This window comes from Saccoglossus kowalevskii, chromosome 11, assembly GCF_978046115.1.
Source record: "Saccoglossus kowalevskii chromosome 11, keSacKowa6.1, whole genome shotgun sequence".
In the NCBI taxonomy this organism is placed as follows: Eukaryota; Metazoa; Hemichordata; class Enteropneusta; family Harrimaniidae; genus Saccoglossus; species Saccoglossus kowalevskii.
In genome coordinates, this window is record NC_140651.1 from 5,424,764 (window position 1) to 5,444,578 (window position 19,815).

The 19,815-nt window shown below is 37.1% G+C and overlaps 2 protein-coding genes across 2 annotated transcripts in view; both read right to left on the reverse strand.

Moving 5' to 3' along the window:
* Positions 1–1,974, reverse strand: part of LOC144349691 (WD repeat and coiled-coil-containing protein-like) — a 33,531-nt gene extending 31,557 nt beyond the window's left edge. The window contains exons 1-2 of the mRNA XM_085505660.1: positions 1,505–1,974; positions 619–739 (exon numbers count right to left, since the gene is read on the reverse strand). Coding sequence (XP_085361786.1) covers positions 619–739; positions 1,505–1,571 — 188 coding nt within the window. The 5' untranslated portion in view covers positions 1,572–1,974. The remainder of the gene's footprint in view (positions 1–618; positions 740–1,504) is intronic.
* Positions 1,975–4,019: 2,045 nt separating this feature from the next.
* LOC102801971 (xaa-Pro aminopeptidase 1-like) overlaps positions 4,020–19,815 on the reverse strand; it is a 183,737-nt gene continuing 167,941 nt past the window's right edge. The window contains exons 4-22 of the mRNA XM_085505381.1: positions 12,970–13,033; positions 12,520–12,624; positions 11,363–11,455; positions 11,030–11,182; positions 10,424–10,519; positions 10,087–10,168; positions 9,418–9,643; positions 8,914–9,000; positions 8,725–8,775; positions 8,042–8,115; positions 7,657–7,734; positions 7,349–7,420; positions 6,859–6,922; positions 6,565–6,634; positions 5,962–6,066; positions 5,738–5,809; positions 5,498–5,574; positions 5,206–5,304; positions 4,020–4,702 (exon numbers count right to left, since the gene is read on the reverse strand). Of these exons, the coding sequence (XP_085361507.1) occupies positions 4,475–4,702; positions 5,206–5,304; positions 5,498–5,574; positions 5,738–5,809; positions 5,962–6,066; positions 6,565–6,634; positions 6,859–6,922; positions 7,349–7,420; positions 7,657–7,734; positions 8,042–8,115; positions 8,725–8,775; positions 8,914–9,000; positions 9,418–9,643; positions 10,087–10,168; positions 10,424–10,519; positions 11,030–11,182; positions 11,363–11,455; positions 12,520–12,624; positions 12,970–13,033 (1,896 nt within the window). The 3' untranslated portion in view covers positions 4,020–4,474. The remainder of the gene's footprint in view (positions 4,703–5,205; positions 5,305–5,497; positions 5,575–5,737; positions 5,810–5,961; positions 6,067–6,564; positions 6,635–6,858; positions 6,923–7,348; positions 7,421–7,656; positions 7,735–8,041; positions 8,116–8,724; positions 8,776–8,913; positions 9,001–9,417; positions 9,644–10,086; positions 10,169–10,423; positions 10,520–11,029; positions 11,183–11,362; positions 11,456–12,519; positions 12,625–12,969; positions 13,034–19,815) is intronic.

Genomic DNA, 19,815 nt, shown 5'->3' on the forward strand with positions numbered 1-19,815 from the left:
GTATAATTTGATAATTGAACTCTTATAAATATAAAAAAAATACTTCACCTGCCAATTCCAATGATACAATGCAGTGTTTCTATTACAAACAGGTTTATTCAAAATCTATAGATATTTCCGCAACATCAATTGCAATGCACTTCAATCCAGTGTACTGTGAAATGACTAATTTTTACTGGGTAAAAATTTCGCTGATTTACAATTTCAGGCATATTCAGTGGGTTTTAAATTCACGGTTTTATCATTTAGATAATGTGTTCTATGCTCAATTGTACATATTCACTGGGTTTTAATTTAGCGGATTTTCCAGTCAGTGAAATAAGCTAAATTAAAACCCAGTGAAATAATTTACCCCTTACAGTATACTCCTTTTCACATAATTAATTTATCTGATAAGATTTGTCAACAAACTAGAGAAGACTACATTTAACAAGCTGATCTAAAGAGGATTATGGAATTTTGAAGATTTAATTTTGATTTAATTATGTTAGCAATGAATTATGTACAACCTGTCATTTATTTTGTGACACATATCTTTCATTAGGGTCACACATTTGTCGCATTCACATTGCCTATTATTATAATAGTGACTTTCTTGTAAAAAATAGATTTACAAACCTGTTAAACTCTCCAAGTTGCACAGTTTTTTCAACACTGATGGTTCCACTAATACAGGAGAACTGCGACTGAAATGCTGTGGTTCCATTGGTCCATATAAAACCATGCTTTGGATGTACAGCTAAAAATTAGAACAATTACCAAGTAATAACGAATTTAATTAAAATAGAAAGCAAAATTAAAAATAAAATAGTATGATAAAATTTATTGTAGTGAAAACAAGTAATAACTTGTATTTTTGCTGGCAATGCATAATTTTGATTTGCAGCTGTCATTTATGACTCAAAATGCACACAACTATTATTTTATATATTTCTGTTATTATGATAAGTTTTTTATTGTCACCACTGTTCATTTCATGAAGGGATAAATTTGTTTTTGATATAATTTTTTTTTTTTTTTCAAACAGCTATTAAAAACCATTAAACCATTCTACCAGCCATACTGCTTAGCAAAGGAATTATGCCCATATAGAATTCCAGTGTGCTCAGTTAACCTTTAATCTCTCTTTTGACACTGTCATAGATACATTTCTCATTTAACATTATGTGTTAAACAGCAGGGGGTGGGGTAGAATAGTACTTACTATTCATTTCGAAAAATGCAATACATGTATATACAATAATACTGTATTCCTGTTTTTGTCCACAATTGTGGTCAATTAGTCCACATTTCAATATTCGTACAACATCCCTGAAAATTGTATAGTATTTATGATTTTTTTAGTTATATGGTCCACCATACATCACACATTTTCTTCTTTTTTTATCTCCACCCCTTATCAATTAATAATTATATAAACCAGTAGTAAAGCCCAAATTGATAGTTGGCGGTCTAGTTTGAAAAAAAACACCCCACAACAACCCCCTCCATAAAAACACTGTACCTTGAAATAAAAAATTGCGTTTGTTCCTACGGAGCTTAGCACGTCCAAGATTCATTGCAATGTACATAGTCTGTTGCAATACTGTCAATAGTCAACGTTAAATGGATCTTTGAGTTCGCCGTGGAGCTAAACTCTGTCACAATGAGTCAGCGGGAAAAAACGTAATACGACAAATGACGTCATTGATGATTTCATTTGGAAATCCCCGGGATGTACGTCCTTCTGTGTTTTCATGCACACTCACAAATTAACTTGGGTGCCGCCATCTTTTTTTTTGAAAGTGAATACGCTGTTTTGAATAAGTCACTTCAGGTTTATATCTTTCAAAAGCAGACGCTGTTAATTGTAACGATCTTTCAAACGGACGTCGATGTCAGGGTCAGCAAGTTACGAGAAAACCCAGAAACTCACAACATGTGGTTTCCCCAGATGACGTACGTCCTCAGTTTCGTAAACGCCCTCTGGCGGACTCAATCAGAGCAGCTGGGTCAATGTTGGGTCAGGTCATCACCTTATATGTAAATCACCATTAATTCAATCATCTAAGCGTTTTGTGCTTGCTCATACGCAAGAACAGGTTTAACAGATAAAAAACTGAAGCCACGTGTAAGTATTAGTGTTCAGCCAGCACTCCTTCATATATATTTTTATTGGACGGATTGTATTTGCTAGTAGACAAAGTTCAGACACAGTCCTGAGGGACTGTGGTTCAGATCATATCATCTGTGTCGAGATCCGGCTCTACCTATTCTGGTGTATCTATAAGCCACAATTTCATTTTTTTAATTATTAATTTAATTTCTCTATTTTGTTTATTGTTATTTATCGTTATTTTTGTTTATTTGTGATTATGCTTTGTTTTGCTTACCGTTATTATATCAGATTTAGATCCGATTGATGTGTAGTCAGAGACGTATTGGTAGCAATTTCCATCAAGATATTTATTCATGCAGGTCACCCACACTACATAAGTGTTCTTATAAGTCGGAGATTAATCAGATTTACTACAATTACACTTTCTATAAACGACAATGTATAAACTTGAAAAGCAGTACTATTATACATACATTCATACATCCAGTGAGCCACTTACCCACTATTTAAATAATTAAAAAATAAAAAGGTGTGCAGTTAATGTCGTGTTAAGCATTTTAACATTTATTTTCATAATTATCGTCGCTTGTTTTCTTAAATCGGATAAAAATATTATTATATATTTAAACGCATAAATTTTGCTCTTAAACCATATTTGTAAATAGACTGTGCAACTTGGAGAGTTAGACAGGTTTGCAAACCTTTCTTACAAAAAAGTTACTCAGAAATGCTTCATAATGACCAATGTTATACAAAGGCAATGCGAATGCGACAAATGCGTGAGCCTAATGCAAGATATGCGCTGATGCAATCAAATAAAATCAAAATTAAATATTCAAAATTCCATAATATAGTTTGAACAACAATCAAACAATCTTCGCTAGTTTGTTGAAAAAATAATTAATCCTGCGAAAACATGACTCACACAGTTACAGTTAAAAATTTTGAATAAACTTTGCATAGGAAATACTGCATTGTATCATTCGGGTGGTAGAGTGGGTGGATGGGTTTGGGTGGGTGGGTGTGTAGGTGAGGTATTCTTTTATATTTAAATCGTATTGGAATTCAGTTACCAAATGCAAATAACACGGGATTACAATGTCATCGAAGTTGACAGAGCGGAGTTATTCATATAGGTAATTGTCCGTCTTCGTCCGTCAACAATTGTATTTTCGACTTCTTCGAATTCGTGAAAACTACTAGTTCAATTCCTTTGATATGCAGGTATTTTGGATGGGGCACAAATCATATCCCAATAAGCATGTTTAATGAAATTTCTTCTTTTTTCAAAATAAAAGAGACTGCATTCGGGCGTATTGATATATTCTAAGTTTTGTGTGAAACGTCCCAGCCCCTAGTTGCGTAATTGACAGGTTGCGTAATTGATAAGTAATGAAAACGCATGTATTATTTCAAAAAATGTATTTATTCATAAACGTAGCGAAAACACTTCAAATTAAAATAATTATAATTATTATTACATAAGGTAAAGACATTGACAAATAGGTTTTTGTTTCAATTCAATAATGATCGTCCATCAAGCAGCCGCACAGGTTATACACTTTACAGCAATAGTAAGCAGAACACTGTGTATAATGAAACTAATACAAAAACAGAAAACTGAACAATATAAAAAAGCTACATGTACGTCGTGGCGTATCTCAACATATTTGACATATATTGTGTTTATTTAGTGTACGAGTAAATTAACATTAAACAATACTCTAATTGTCATTCAACATAATTGTTCAATCGTTGTAACTACCAGTATATTATAATAATCGATTACCTGTTTATGGTACACTCTATCATGCCATGATTTGGACACTTTACGAGAGTTAACGAAATACTTTTCGTTAGTATGGTTGCTACCGATGTACGGTAATTTGTCAACTGTGATTAGAAATCTAAATTTCTTAAATTAATGAGGCTTGTTTTTGTTTGACATTGCATGTTAATATAATACCTTGTAAACTAAAAACGTCGGAATGATCGCAGACCAACAGTATTTCGAATTAACGAAATACGCTACTGCGAATACCATTCGAATTACTGGTACGTACTAATAATTAAAACTGTCTCAAAAAATGCTTGTCCACGTGATGAAATTACTAGAAATATCCGCTATGGGAAAATACATATAACTATAGATACGTAAAGTGTTTTGCTCGGTAGAATACGTATAATTTATTTGGACTGTTTACTTTTATTAATTTGTGTGCTATGGAAGCAAAGTTATTATTTTAATATTTATTTTTAGCAACATTTTCAAGTTGACCAGTTGCTTTTTAAATTGAATAATTTTCAAGATATCTAGACTAGATATGTTTTTGTATTTACTAACTCTATTCACTCAATTTTTTGACAATGAACAGCTCAAAATGCGACAAAATTTACTCCTATGAAATTCATGAGAAGTGCAACAAATGAAAGCGCCAGCACAAGGCTGACACTAGAGAGGTTTCCCACAGCCCCACAGACGCCATCTCTATATATGGGCATTGTGTTGTTGATCATCCAGTGATATGCTAATTGGTTTCTCTTGTACAGTCTGTCGCCGATAGCAAATCGTAAGTCCTGGTTATACACGTTTAACCAATCAATCTGCAATATAGTGTAACAATATATTGTTATCTAGACTGACAGTTATTTTACAGCGAACAAAACACAATGTGCACCCGTAGGGATTAGCACTTTCATTTAAAGGGTAACCGCATCCTGTTTGAAATGGGTCCCTTATATGGCGCGTGCGTATCAGCGCGATTAGAATCCACTGTTTACGCGTATTACGGACACTCGCTGCATTCCCTCTGTACAGTATATGGGGCGTGTGTGCTTTTTAATGTTACGTGTGACTAGAGAAATCGGAGTGCATGCATTTTCAAAGGATTCAGGAAGCACGTCTATGCACCATTTGCCAAGTTACACGTGAGTACGTACTGCTCGAAGAATGTATGTTAACTCTATTGGTTAGCGTACCTGCTTTAAACTACAATGCACTCCTTCACATCTCGTTACTCATATGTCATTGTTATAAAATATAGTGGGTATTGTGTGATATGAAATATTAATAGTATGAATATAGCACTTTGGATTAATATACTTACATGCTCAGGTGACATTATCTCCCACATTATCAATTTATTTTGGAAAGGGACATAGGAAACAGGTAAAAACGTCATCCATGTTTGATTGCCGTAATTCATCTGTAAATACAAAAATGAATTTCTTTCACATCAGTGGGTTTACCAATATTTTAAGTCTCAAAAATATATTACCCCAGTCTGTATTGCAAAATGGCATTAGTAATTTGTATATCAATCTCACAGACATATGTATTTTTACCCTAGTCTGTGTTGCAAAAAGCGGTATGTATTTGTAAATAGGCACATGTCTTACCCTTCTCTGTGTTGGCGAAACCAAAAACACGTTTTCCAAACGCACACCGAAATCATCGTACTCATAATAACCAGGTTCTGAAAAAAGAGGTGGTATGATTAAGATGATATATAGGCCCGATTACTATTAAACTGTAATCTTGCATTGGATTCACAGTACAGACACTAGATAAACCCTTACTTTTAAACTGACTATATTGAAGCTAATTGACAATGACAAAATAGTAACTGATTGGCTCACCATTTGATATAAACATGCCAGTGTATAACGGCTCCTCGTTCCTTGTCTGCGTTTTCCCAATACGAATTGGACCTGGTTATAAAATAGTTTGAATTAGTTTTTTTAGGGCTACCGTAGCAGTTGTTTTATTTATCAGCTCACAATATTATTAACACTGCTGTGTACAAAATATTACTGTAATACGTAACTGAAGATTACAATTCAGTAATGCATATAATGTGTACCTTCACGTGCATTCAGACACGCCCCTACTCCATGACCAGTTCCATGTCCATAGTCTAAGCCTGAATACCAAAGATACTTCCTCGCTGCTGAATCCAGACCACTGCCTGGAAAGATACAATATATACAATATATTGTACATTACGAAATGGGATGTTTCATTACAGAATAGAATGTTTACATTACAAAATAGGATGTGTGCTTTATGTGTATGTTGCAAATGGGATTGTTATCATTATTTCAAAAGGGGATATGTAAATTACAAATGGGATGTGTCATTACAGAATAAGTTATGTAAATTATAAAATGACATGAGTCAATATATTACAAAAAGATAATATTTTGCATTATAACATGGAGTAATACTGAATTTTGTAATTGATTTGTTCATGTTAACAGAAGGATGCTTGTAGATAAGAGAATGGGTTTTGTACATACCGGTAATGGAATATACTTAGTAGTTTGTAGATAACAGAGTGGCATTTGCACATAACATAATGGATATTTAGAGAATTGATAATAAATTATACAAAATTATACATAATATTATACAAAACTTAATTTGTGATACACATAAATAATGCTATTTCTCTCTAATCACTGACCATATGTTCGTTCTGGGAACACAGATAAGGCAAGTTCTATATGTCCCATTAACACACGAGTATATGCTTCCTGTAAGTAAACGTAATTAAACATGTGAACAGTTCTAAATGAATATTATGAAATAATATTAACTGATTTGTAGAATATTACACGTATTATACATGCTCCAAATTATCTAGTTGTGTTGTAAGGTGGTACGTTCAGCAATATGAAATAAACGGTTATGTTATTCAAACATTAACATCTTATCATAGTATAATCATATCAGCGCTACACACGATTTCAATAATTACCCGTTGTGCACGCGTCGGTATTCCGTAGTGAACTGTTCTTGTCGAATCGGTAGTAGCACCACATCTATTAACGTGAAATAAACAGACATGTAGTTTAAAGATCGGGATGTTAAATGTCAAACACTTGAGGTATTTGTTTGTAATTTCCCACGAAAAATGTCAACAAATAATTACGATAGGATAGTTTGGCTGAACATATCGCTATTCTAAAAACAACATATTTGTCAAAGTAGTTCTCACTAATAATATTCTAAATAGCACCATGTTGAATATCAAACTGTGATTATTTGTGTTATTTTAATAATGTTACTGTGTTGTTACTATTGTTTTAGTAAACCATATGTCAAGATGTTGTGTTGAAAATCTTAGAAATCCATATAACTATAAATTATGCTATAGTACTAACGAAAACAGTACGAATGTATCGTGAGCTAGAAAAGCCACTTGGTTGTTTGATGAAAATTTCACATCATATTACAATTCAACTCACCTGAATTGCGCTCCGGAGTCCAGCAGATACAGTCCAGTATCAGTTATTGCTCTATTGGTTTCTGTGGTTGCCCTGAATACAAATAGCGAAGTAAATATATTTAGTTAACATACTAGAGTCTATATTCAATTATTCAATTGCCAATTATCAAAAATATTATATTAATTGATGATTCAGTTGATCAGTCCAATTGTGATTTCTTTATCCCGTAGTTTACTGTTTGATCAAATAATCGATTGATAAAACTGTAGTTCAGTGGTTGTTTGTTTGTTTGTTCGTTAGTTATTACTAGTGTGTATATAACTTACTTATAATGCACGACAGCTGCATTTGGTCCAAAAGCTGAAATAGTTGGAAAGCTCTCCATGATAAAATCCGGCTGTTGTCTGTGTAAAGAATAGTCATAGTTATGCTAGTTTAAACATAAGGCGTTAAGCTATCGATTCAGACAACATTGCATCCGATGTTTATTTGGTCGTTAAAAAAAATAATATTTTTAAAGTTGGCTTTAAATATCAGATATTCTATTATGAAGAGATATAGGTTATGTAACTTTACAACTATATTATGTCCATATAATTAGATATGTCTTCATATAGATAGATATGTTGCAAAATAGTTACAGTGGCTGTCATATTTTTAAAATGACGATGGATTGTTGCAATGTTTATAGTACTACACTAAATAACTTACGATCTGAACTCGAACAATTTGTCCACACATGTCATTTCACTCAACAACATAATATCCCCCTTTGCAATGTGTACCTGATAACAAAACAATACACGAACATTATTTTAATACAGACATTTTTTCTTACATGTAATACAATAATAGCTTTAAAGCGGAAGGGTCGTCACCTGCGCACGCGAGTTCCAAGCGATGATAACAACACACGCTAAAAACTTAAAAGCTCATGGGTTGTCGCTTGTCTATAAACATTGACACGCTATGACCATCTGACGCATGCGCAGGTGACGACTCCCCCCCCCCTCGCCATCTCCGACAAACTGTGAAATGTCTTATAAAATGGGTATTTTAAATACACGGATGAGGTGTAAATACAAAAAAACTAGATGAGCGAAATTATTATCCATTTTTCCAAACAGTGTTAATTAATAATATACTATTGTTCTGCATACATTCTCACTTAGTACAGCTTAGCTCCACACAAACCTACTATTTACTTCATACTGTGTCCCCTCGTCGCACCACTCACACAACACAAGGCTTTAGCTGTGTATTGAATAGCCACAAAATTACGATTGATTGCCGTAAATATACTAATACTGAGACTCCTGTCTTCTCCAATATACACACAGTTCTATGTAAAAGCACGAAAGAAGACGCTGTTGTATACAGCAATGACAACTTACCTGCTCCTCTAACCAGTGAAAGAATTCGTTGAGGGCGATAGAATCTTGCAGCTGAAACACATCACATTGTCAATATGAAATGCATAGAATTTGGCGACTATTGTGGATAATAATAATAATAATCTAAGTACGATATGTCGTTTCAGTAGCACACTTTATAAAATGGTTATTATAATTTGATGTACGTACATAGCCTTCTATCATTCCAGTAATCTCAGCATTATTTTTAATTGATTTCATCAGTAGTACCGGTGATTGCTTCATCATCCGTTTAATCTAAATAAATAAATACAAATATAAATGAACGAATGAATGAGTGATTTGATGAATGAATGAATGAATGAATTAATATACACATCAATATTGTTGGCTTAAACTTAGTCATAAACGAATATCAGGTCCCCTTAATATATTAAGCTATCATTTTCACAACAAAATCGAAAATACTGAAAGTTAACAAGTATGACTCAATGTCCAGATACAAACATCACATGATGTATTAATGAATGAATGAATAAATGAATGAATGAATGAATGAATGAATGAATGAATGAATGAATGAATGAATGAATGAATGAATGAATGAATGAATGAATGAATGAATGAATGAATGAATGAATGAATGAATGAATGAATGAATGAATGAATGATGACGTGACTAATTGTCAACTTATCATAATAATTCACACTCACCTCAGGTACACCACTGTATATAGCATAACTTGCGTGATCACTAATCCACACTTTTCTAATTGATGGTAGATTGGCCATTTGTGATAATATGTCCAAGAATTCTTCATAATCATAGTGCCGTACGCAGTATTGAGACTGGTCAGTGTTCATGCAGTCCACGGATTTATCCAAATTTAGATGTTTTCGAATCTCTTCTTTTTGTACCTTTTCACTTTGTATGAAGGTTCTAAATAAAAAATCAGATAAAGTAACAATATATTTTACGTCATGATGCATTGCGTAATCGTCTCCGTGAACACGAATCTTTTCCCGCTCTTGTATAGTCTTCGTCTCGACTTTTGCGCATCCTTATTTTGTCAGTATCAGCTTACATTTTGACATATCAGCGCTAGTGGTTGTCTCAATGTCCACTCAGGCTCGTCCAACATTAGATATTACGTATAGACACCAAACAACCCGAGGACACGGTGATTAGTACCACGATACATTACGTAATCACTATATGACAAATTACGCAACCAACCAATGACAAGTTGATTAATAAGCATACAATAGATGATGTAATCATCCTATGTCATATTGTGTAATATATGTCTGTAATATTTCACGTCATCCGTATTACGCTATTTTCAACTTAAAATATGTAATTATTGTTGAAGGCAAACTTACACTGATTCAACGAACGTTACAATTGTGTAACTGAAGTACACAGGATTGTATGGGATATCAATACCTCGCAGGTTGTATAACCCTACCAAGAAAAAATGGTATAAGTTATATTACAATAATCCCGCTAGCGAAGACGTGTCGTTTGTAACCCATGGCGTTATATACGTAACTGTGGATTGAATTTTGTTTTGGTTTAGCCTTAGGCGTCAAAGGCGTCAACAAAATGGAAACTGCTGAAATTAGAAGTTAAGAAGTACGGCTTAATGTCCAGAATAAAACATTACGTGGTGTATTGATTGCATGATGTGCTAGTTGCAATTATTAAATGGATAGTTACAGGCACTTTCGTCCAATCCATGCAACACGAGCATGTCAGCATTATATCTTCTCATTTCATGACGTACTTGTTCTATTTTGTTAGCCCAGTGGTTGCCTGAAATCAATAAAATACTATGAAACAAGATGAACACTCCCTCCTCAAAGCGGCGCAGTTCGCTACGCACATTACACGAAAACAGTTGACGTCCACCGGCAGGTATGTACATATATAGATAGGCATTGTGTCCCACACGCATTTGTAGAAAACAAAGGGGTCAAAACAAAAAAAAAGTTTAATAAACATTTCATTTCAAAATTCAATACCAGGCTGGTGATTGTTTGGAAAATAGCCGATGTCATGAAAACTTTCAATGTCCTCACAAACTCACAAACTTGCGCCCTCTGTCGGTGGTTGTAAACCCAAACATTATATTCAGGAACATTCAGGAACTGAACGGCGCAACTCACTTGATCACTCGTGTGAACAAGACCAAACTACTGAGACATCGGAATCAACTTTTAACTGTACGGTCAAATAAATTACCAACGCATCAAGTAGTCCAGCTTCTGTATTCCGTATGAGGCTTATTCAAATTATCAACGCTGTGAAATTAACTATATTTACCACTCCATATTTGATCCAGTATAAATATTGGTTCTACATCCGGGCATACTGGTCTAGCATGCCAAATATTGTCTACAAGATTCTCTTCGTGTGAGTACATTCGAAGTTCTTTGGGCGATTGGAAAAACCATCTCTCATAGAAAATATACTCAGCTGAAAAATAATAATTATTTTATTATAATTTTGAGTGAACGAGTTTATTATGATTATACTGTGTGCGTACAGTTAGATCAATTTGGCGGTTTAACAAATCGCCGAACCTGTAGGAAACAACGTTTCATCTGTTTAACCACAAGGACAAAGACAAGAACACAAATAACATAAATGACTTACTTGCTGTAAGCAGAAAAGGGTCAAAGCCAACATCACTATCCGGAGGAAGAAACATGTCAAGCCATTCCCATATTTCCGGAGTGTTATAATCACCTGTTATATCATATAAGTTGAAATTATGTAAATAATATTAGTAAATTGTAGACTTTTTAGGGTAAGAGCGTTAAACGTCAAACTATTTATAACTGAAATACGTCCTGGGCAGACTATAACGACCTAGTAGTTCAGATCCCGTCGTATGCTCAGCGCAGTTTCAGTTGTAATGATTGTAATATTCTACCGGATAAATGCGCGAAAGCCATTCTTAATCCCTCGAGAACTGTCTTTTTTGACATATTTTTGATAGATTTAGTATTTATGGTATTCTCAATTATGTTCATACATAGGTAGTAAACAAATAAAACAAGTGCATGGAATACACTTTAAATATGTACATTCGAAATACTTTATAGTGTCCTGGGTATACGCAAACTACGTGACAGTGTCTAAAATACACTCGAATTACGTGATACAATAGTGGGAACACTCAACGTAATAGTGTTTGGGAACACTCTTACTACGAGTTAGTGTCCGGGATACACTCGAACTACGTAATACTACCTGGGATACACTTGAACTGCGTAATACAATCTGACGTACTCTCGAACTACGTGATACAATCTGAGGTACACCCTGCGTATTACCGTTGAGGCACTCCAATCACGATTTAGTGTCCGGTATACACTCGAACTACGTAATACAATATGAGGTACACCCGAACTACCTAATACAATCTGAGTTACACTCGAACTACGTAATACAATCTGAGGTACACTCGAACTACGTAATACAATTTGAGTCACACTCGAACTACGTAATACAATATGAGGTACACTCGAACTACGTAATACAATCTGCGGTACACTCGAACTACGTAATACAATCTGGGGTACACTCGAATTACGTAATACAATCTGAGATACACTCAAACTACGTAATAGTATATGGGATACACTCAAAATACGTAATAAAATCTACGTATTAGTGATGGTATACTCTAACTATCCGTATATGTCTGTTTTACATTTACACTAAAATTACGTAAGTGTGTCTGGGTACAGATAAAACACTACTGTGCAGAAACGTTATACGAATTCTAGACAAATTAACGAACTTACTTGCTCTCATCACGAGCCAATTACAGTCAAGTTGACGTTCCGCTTGTATATAATAACGAGAGTCAAGCCAAATCAGAGACATATTAAAAGTAACCACAGCAATACCTAATATACAATCGAGAATGCGTTCGTGTTAGCGCCCTCTATCCAAACGTCGCACGATTTTGACTGGCAGTGCAAACAAGTGTTAGGTATGACACTACGGTAAATGAATACAAAAATAGCACAAAAAGCTACGTCTTTTAGTAACATGATCTTAAGTTCGCGTATGGTGACGCCGTGACACCGATATGAGGCAATTAAAAACGTTATACCAAATCATTCTGAAAATCCTCGATATAAGCGCAACTATCGAATCAACTTTCAAACCATTACCGTAAAACGTATGCTTAATTAACATTGTAATTGCCGCCACTGATAGTCGGCACCGCCACATATATAAAAAGTTACCTGCTGTGCCGTCAAATCCAGTCAGCCAAGTCATTCTCCTATCACAGTTAGCAATGTATTCACTCTGTGTAGAAAAAAATAAAACAACTAAATTAATATCCGCTATCGAAAGCAAAATCAATCTTAGTGTCATGGCTGTTGTTCAAAGTAAGATGCATACGAGTATTTGAAGATTTACGGAAAAAACTATAAATTCTATAGCGTGTGGAATCCAACACAATAAGATATATTTCCGCAAATCTTGGAATAATGAAAAATGTTCATTATGTTATAACAAGAACTTGTTTTACAAGTTTTTATACTCAATTTCAAGCACGGTGTCACCATGTTTCTGGCCTATGACATTCAATTTCGTATTTTGAATGCATATTTCTGCCTCTCTCACAATCGTATATTACGTAACGCAATAAAAATCTGCATCATTTAATCTATCTACTTTCAAAAATTTTATTAGTGAAATACGTAGTCGACCATGCAATAAGAGACATTTTATTCTAAATTTGTGAGACTTCCGTCGAGCCGGATCACCCTTACGTAATCGTATATGTACCTCAGTCAAAACTTACGAGACTTGAAATTGAAAGCAATTTGAAGAAATACGCAATAAACCATGTAAAGGTCCCGGTCCCGGTCCCACTGGACAATAGCCAAAAAACATATGCAAAAAGGGCACAGGGGACGAGCAAAATTTCGGGGTTGGTTACATCCGAATTCAACTGTTCCTGAAATTTCCGAACATTTTCTAAAACAGAACGGAAAAAAATGGACGTGGGTAGTATGTAGCGGGGGTGTCAAACAGATTTTCATCAGAAGCCTAGCGGATGAAAGCGGATGGAAGTGGATGACAGATCCGAAGACGGACACCGGGGACAATTGCGGAGCGGGCGCGGCGTAAATGGAAAAAAACACGCTCCGTCTATTTTGAATACTTTATATATGAGATGCAATTTTTAAACTCATAGTTGCTGTCGACATAGGAAGTAAAGTAAGCAAATAACACCGAATAAACGGCAAGGTAAAGACTATGTCTAATTATAGTAAATACGTACTGCGTGCGTGACTCGAACCGGCGCTCGCGTACGGCACCTAATCGCCTAGCTTCACGCCACTACACGTCTTCCCCTCGGCCACCGGGCATCCCCAAAAAAGGATGCTTAATAACCGAGCTTTTTACGTGCAGAGAACGTGAAACCCGTCCACGCGATACGCGCCACACAGCATGGCCAGAATGCGGCAAAGGCCTTCAGATCTGGCTGTAGTAGGATGGTGAAAGTAATGGTACAGCATTTTAACAGTGAATAAGTACTGAGAAATAATTTTTAAACTCATAGTTGCTGTCGACATAGGAAGTAAAGTAAGCAAATAACACCGAATAAACGGCAAGGTAAAGACTATGTCTAATTATAGTAAATACGTACTGCGTGCGTGACTCGAACCGGCGCTCGCGTACGGCACCTAATCGCCTAGCTTCACGCCACTACACGTCTTCCCCTCGGCCACCGGGCATCCCCAAAAAAGGATGCTTAATAACCGAGCTTTTTACGTGCAGAGAACGTGAAACCCGTCCACGCGATACGCGCCACACAGCATGGCCAGAATGCGGCAAAGGCCTTCAGATCTGGCTGTAGTAGGATGGTGAAAGTAATGGTACAGCATTTTAACAGTGAATAAGTACTGAGAAATAATTTTTAAACTCATAGTTGCTGTCGACATAGGAAGTAAAGTAAGCAAATAACACCGAATAAACGGCAAGGTAAAGACTATGTCTAATTATAGTAAATACGTACTGCGTGCGTGACTCGAACCGGCGCTCGCGTACGGCACCTAATCGCCTAGCTTCACGCCACTACACGTCTTCCCCTCGGCCACCGGGCATCCCCAAAAAAGGATGCTTAATAACCGAGCTTTTTACGTGCAGAGAACGTGAAACCCGTCCACGCGATACGCGCCACACAGCATGGCCAGAATGCGGCAAAGGCCTTCAGATCTGGCTGTAGTAGGATGGTGAAAGTAATGGTACAGCATTTTAACAGTGAATAAGTACTGAGAAATAATTTTTAAACTCATAGTTGCTGTCGACATAGGAAGTAAAGTAAGCAAATAACACCGAATAAACGGCAAGGTAAAGACTATGTCTAATTATAGTAAATACGTACTGCGTGCGTGACTCGAACCGGCGCTCGCGTACGGCACCTAATCGCCTAGCTTCACGCCACTACACGTCTTCCCCTCGGCCACCGGGCATCCCCAAAAAAGGATGCTTAATAACCGAGCTTTTTACGTGCAGAGAACGTGAAACCCGTCCACGCGATACGCGCCACACAGCATGGCCAGAATGCGGCAAAGGCCTTCAGATCTGGCTGTAGTAGGATGGTGAAAGTAATGGTACAGCATTTTAACAGTGAATAAGTACTGAGAAATAATTTTTAAACTCATAGTTGCTGTCGACATAGGAAGTAAAGTAAGCAAATAACACCGAATAAACGGCAAGGTAAAGACTGTTATTCGGTGTTATTTGCTTACTTTACTTCCTATGTCGACAGCAACTATGAGTTTAAAAATTATTTCTCAGTACTTATTCACTGTTAAAATGCTGTACCATTACTTTCACCATCCTACTACAGCCAGATCTGAAGGCCTTTGCCGCATTCTGGCCATGCTGTGTGGCGCGTATCGCGTGGACGGGTTTCACGTTCTCTGCACGTAAAAAGCTCGGTTATTAAGCATCCTTTTTTGGGGATGCCCGGTGGCCGAGGGGAAGACGTGTAGTGGCGTGAAGCTAGGCGATTAGGTGCCGTACGCGAGCGCCGGTTCGAGTCACGCACGCAGTACGTATTTACTATAATTAGACATAGTCTTTACCTTGCCGTTTATTCGGTGTTATTTGCTTACTTTACTTCCTATGTCGACAGCAACTATGAGTTTAAAAATTATTTCTCAGTACTTATTCACTGTTAAAATGCTGTACCATTACTTTCACCATCCTACTACAGCCAGATCTGAAGGCCTTTGCCGCATTCTGGCCATGCTGTGTGGCGCGTATCGCGTGGACGGGTTTCACGTTCTCTGCACGTAATAAGCTCGGTTATTAAGCATCCTTTTTTGGGGATGCCCGGTGGCCGAGGGGAAGACGTGTAGTGGCGTGAAGCTAGGCGATTAGGTGCCGTACGCGAGCGCCGGTTCGAGTCACGCACGCAGTACGTATTTACTATAATTAGACATAGTCTTTACCTTGCCGTTTATTCGGTGTTATTTGCTTACTTTACTTCCTATGTCGACAGCAACTATGAGTTTAAAAATTATTTCTCAGTACTTATTCACTGTTAAAATGCTGTACCATTACTTTCACCATCCTACTACAGCCAGATCTGAAGGCCTTTGCCGCATTCTGGCCATGCTGTGTGGCGCGTATCGCGTGGACGGGTTTCACGTTCTCTGCACGTAAAAAGCTCGGTTATTAAGCATCCTTTTTTGGGGATGCCCGGTGGCCGAGGGGAAGACGTGTAGTGGCGTGAAGCTAGGCGATTAGGTGCCGTACGCGAGCGCCGGTTCGAGTCACGCACGCAGTACGTATTTACTATAATTAGACATAGTCTTTACCTTGCCGTTTATTCGGTGTTATTTGCTTACTTTACTTCCTATGTCGACAGCAACTATGAGTTTAAAAATTATTTCTCAGTACTTATTCACTGTTAAAATGCTGTACCATTACTTTCACCATCCTACTACAGCCAGATCTGAAGGCCTTTGCCGCATTCTGGCCATGCTGTGTGGCGCGTATCGCGTGGACGGGTTTCACGTTCTCTGCACGTAAAAAGCTCGGTTATTAAGCATCCTTTTTTGGGGATGCCCGGTGGCCGAGGGGAAGACGTGTAGTGGCGTGAAGCTAGGCGATTAGGTGCCGTACGCGAGCGCCGGTTCGAGTCACGCACGCAGTACGTATTTACTATAATTAGACATAGTCTTTACCTTGCCGTTTATTCGGTGTTATTTGCTTACTTTACTTCCTATGTCGACAGCAACTATGAGTTTAAAAATTATTTCTCAGTACTTATTCACTGTTAAAATGCTGTACCATTACTTTCACCATCCTACTACAGCCAGATCTGAAGGCCTTTGCCGCATTCTGGCCATGCTGTGTGGCGCGTATCGCGTGGACGGGTTTCACGTTCTCTGCACGTAAAAAGCTCGGTTATTAAGCATCCTTTTTTGGGGATGCCCGGTGGCCGAGGGGAAGACGTGTAGTGGCGTGAAGCTAGGCGATTAGGTGCCGTACGCGAGCGCCGGTTCGAGTCACGCACGCAGTACGTATTTACTATAATTAGACATAGTCTTTACCTTGCCGTTTATTCGGTGTTATTTGCTTACTTTACTTCCTATGTCGACAGCAACTATGAGTTTAAAAATTATTTCTCAGTACTTATTCACTGTTAAAATGCTGTACCATTACTTTCACCATCCTACTACAGCCAGATCTGAAGGCCTTTGCCGCATTCTGGCCATGCTGTGTGGCGCGTATCGCGTGGACGGGTTTCACGTTCTCTGCACGTAAAAAGCTCGGTTATTAAGCATCCTTTTTTGGGGATGCCCGGTGGCCGAGGGGAAGACGTGTAGTGGCGTGAAGCTAGGCGATTAGGTGCCGTACGCGAGCGCCGGTTCGAGTCACGCACGCAGTACGTATTTACTATAATTAGACATAGTCTTTACCTTGCCGTTTATTCGGTGTTATTTGCTTACTTTACTTCCTATGTCGACAGCAACTATGAGTTTAAAAATTATTTCTCAGTACTTATTCACTGTTAAAATGCTGTACCATTACTTTCACCATCCTACTACAGCCAGATCTGAAGGCCTTTGCCGCATTCTGGCCATGCTGTGTGGCGCGTATCGCGTGGACGGGTTTCACGTTCTCTGCACGTAATAAGCTCGGTTATTAAGCATCCTTTTTTGGGGATGCCCGGTGGCCGAGGGGAAGACGTGTAGTGGCGTGAAGCTAGGCGATTAGGTGCCGTACGCGAGCGCCGGTTCGAGTCACGCACGCAGTACGTATTTACTATAATTAGACATAGTCTTTACCTTGCCGTTTATTCGGTGTTATTTGCTTATATATGAGATGCACACGCTTACATCCTTTCTATTACCGTGCCACTAACGATGAATAGACGTTCCATGCCCAGAGGATGGAGAGAGGATACAGCGAACGTTTAACGGAATGATAATAACGGACATAGAACGTTACTTTGTTGCTCATGTGTTTTGCGGATTCACAGTGTACACGGCGGAAAGTCCGTTCTAAAAGTGTTCTGCTTCTCAAAGGTTTTTGCGTGGAATAAAGCGTATGAAATACGTATGCATTGAGTATACAACAGATGAATTGCGTTTTTCAGTGGTTGTGGGATACAGCGAATACAACAAACAATATAAGTGGAAACATATATAAGGTCATCAAACATATGTATCAGAACACACAGTGTGCAGTTAAACTATGCAACAAAATAACACCGAGATTCAAGTTGGAAAGCCAGAAGAGCCAGCAAAAATGTACAAACACCAATCTTGAATGCTGATAACAACAACACTTCAATTAAAACCAAACTTTTTGAGACCACACAAATTCCAATTTTGACATATGCAGGAGAGGTGTGGGGCTTGTGTACAAATAAAACATGGAATAAAACATGTACTGAAAAATTTCACCTCAAATTTTGTAGACATATTTTGATTGTTAGCAACAACACGTCAAGCAACATAACATTCAGAATGGATTCTGGGAGACTGTTATTATTTACATACACCATAGTCATTTACATATTTTAGACATTTGATTTCATCGAAGGAAGACAATATTGCATACAATGCATTGATTGAAATGCAAAATCTCAGCCTGACAAGACTAACAAGTCTAAAGTTTCAAAAAATCTCTACAAGTCATTGTCTTGCTATCTGGAAGAAGGACACGCAAAGAGCTTGAATTTGATCATGCAATATTAGCACAATTTACGCAAAACAGGACACGTCCCTCGAGCCGGATTCGAACCAGCGACCTAAGTATAACAGCAAATGACCGAAGGGATGACTCGAAATAACTATGTCAAACACGATGAGTCTAATTTTGTCATTTGACATTGAATTTCTAATTTTGATGTCACCGTTTTGATGTTTGTGCAATCATATATTGAGTAACGCAATCAAAACTTGCGCCACTTGAATTTGAAAACAATTCATTAATTACGTAGTCGACCATGAAGTACTATTTACGCAAAACAAATTCATTAATGACATTAATTTCAATTTTAAATTGAAAACAATTCCATGAATTACGTAATCGACGATGCAGAACGCAATCAAAACTGTCGCCACTTGAATTTGAAAACAATTCATTAATGACATAAACGACCATGCAATATTAGTAGAATTTGCACAAAACAGGACACGTCCTTGGAGCCGGATTCGAACCAGCGACCTAAGGATGACAGCAAATGACCACTACAGTCCTCCGCTCTACCAACTGAGCTATGGAAGGAATAATATAAATTCATTATGTCAAACATGATGAGTCAAATTACATAAATTCAATAGGTCAAACACGATGAGTCCAATTCTCGAAGGGATGACATAAAGTCATTATGTCAAACATGATGAGTCCAATTCTGCCCTTTGACATTGAATTTCTCATTTTGATATCACCGTATTGACCTTTGTGCAATCATATATTGAGTAACGCAATCAGATTATGTGCCATTTTGAATTGAAATCGAATTCACGAATTACGTAATCGACGATGCAGAACGCAATCAAAACTGGCGTCACTTGAATTTGAAAACAATTCATTAATGACGTAAACGA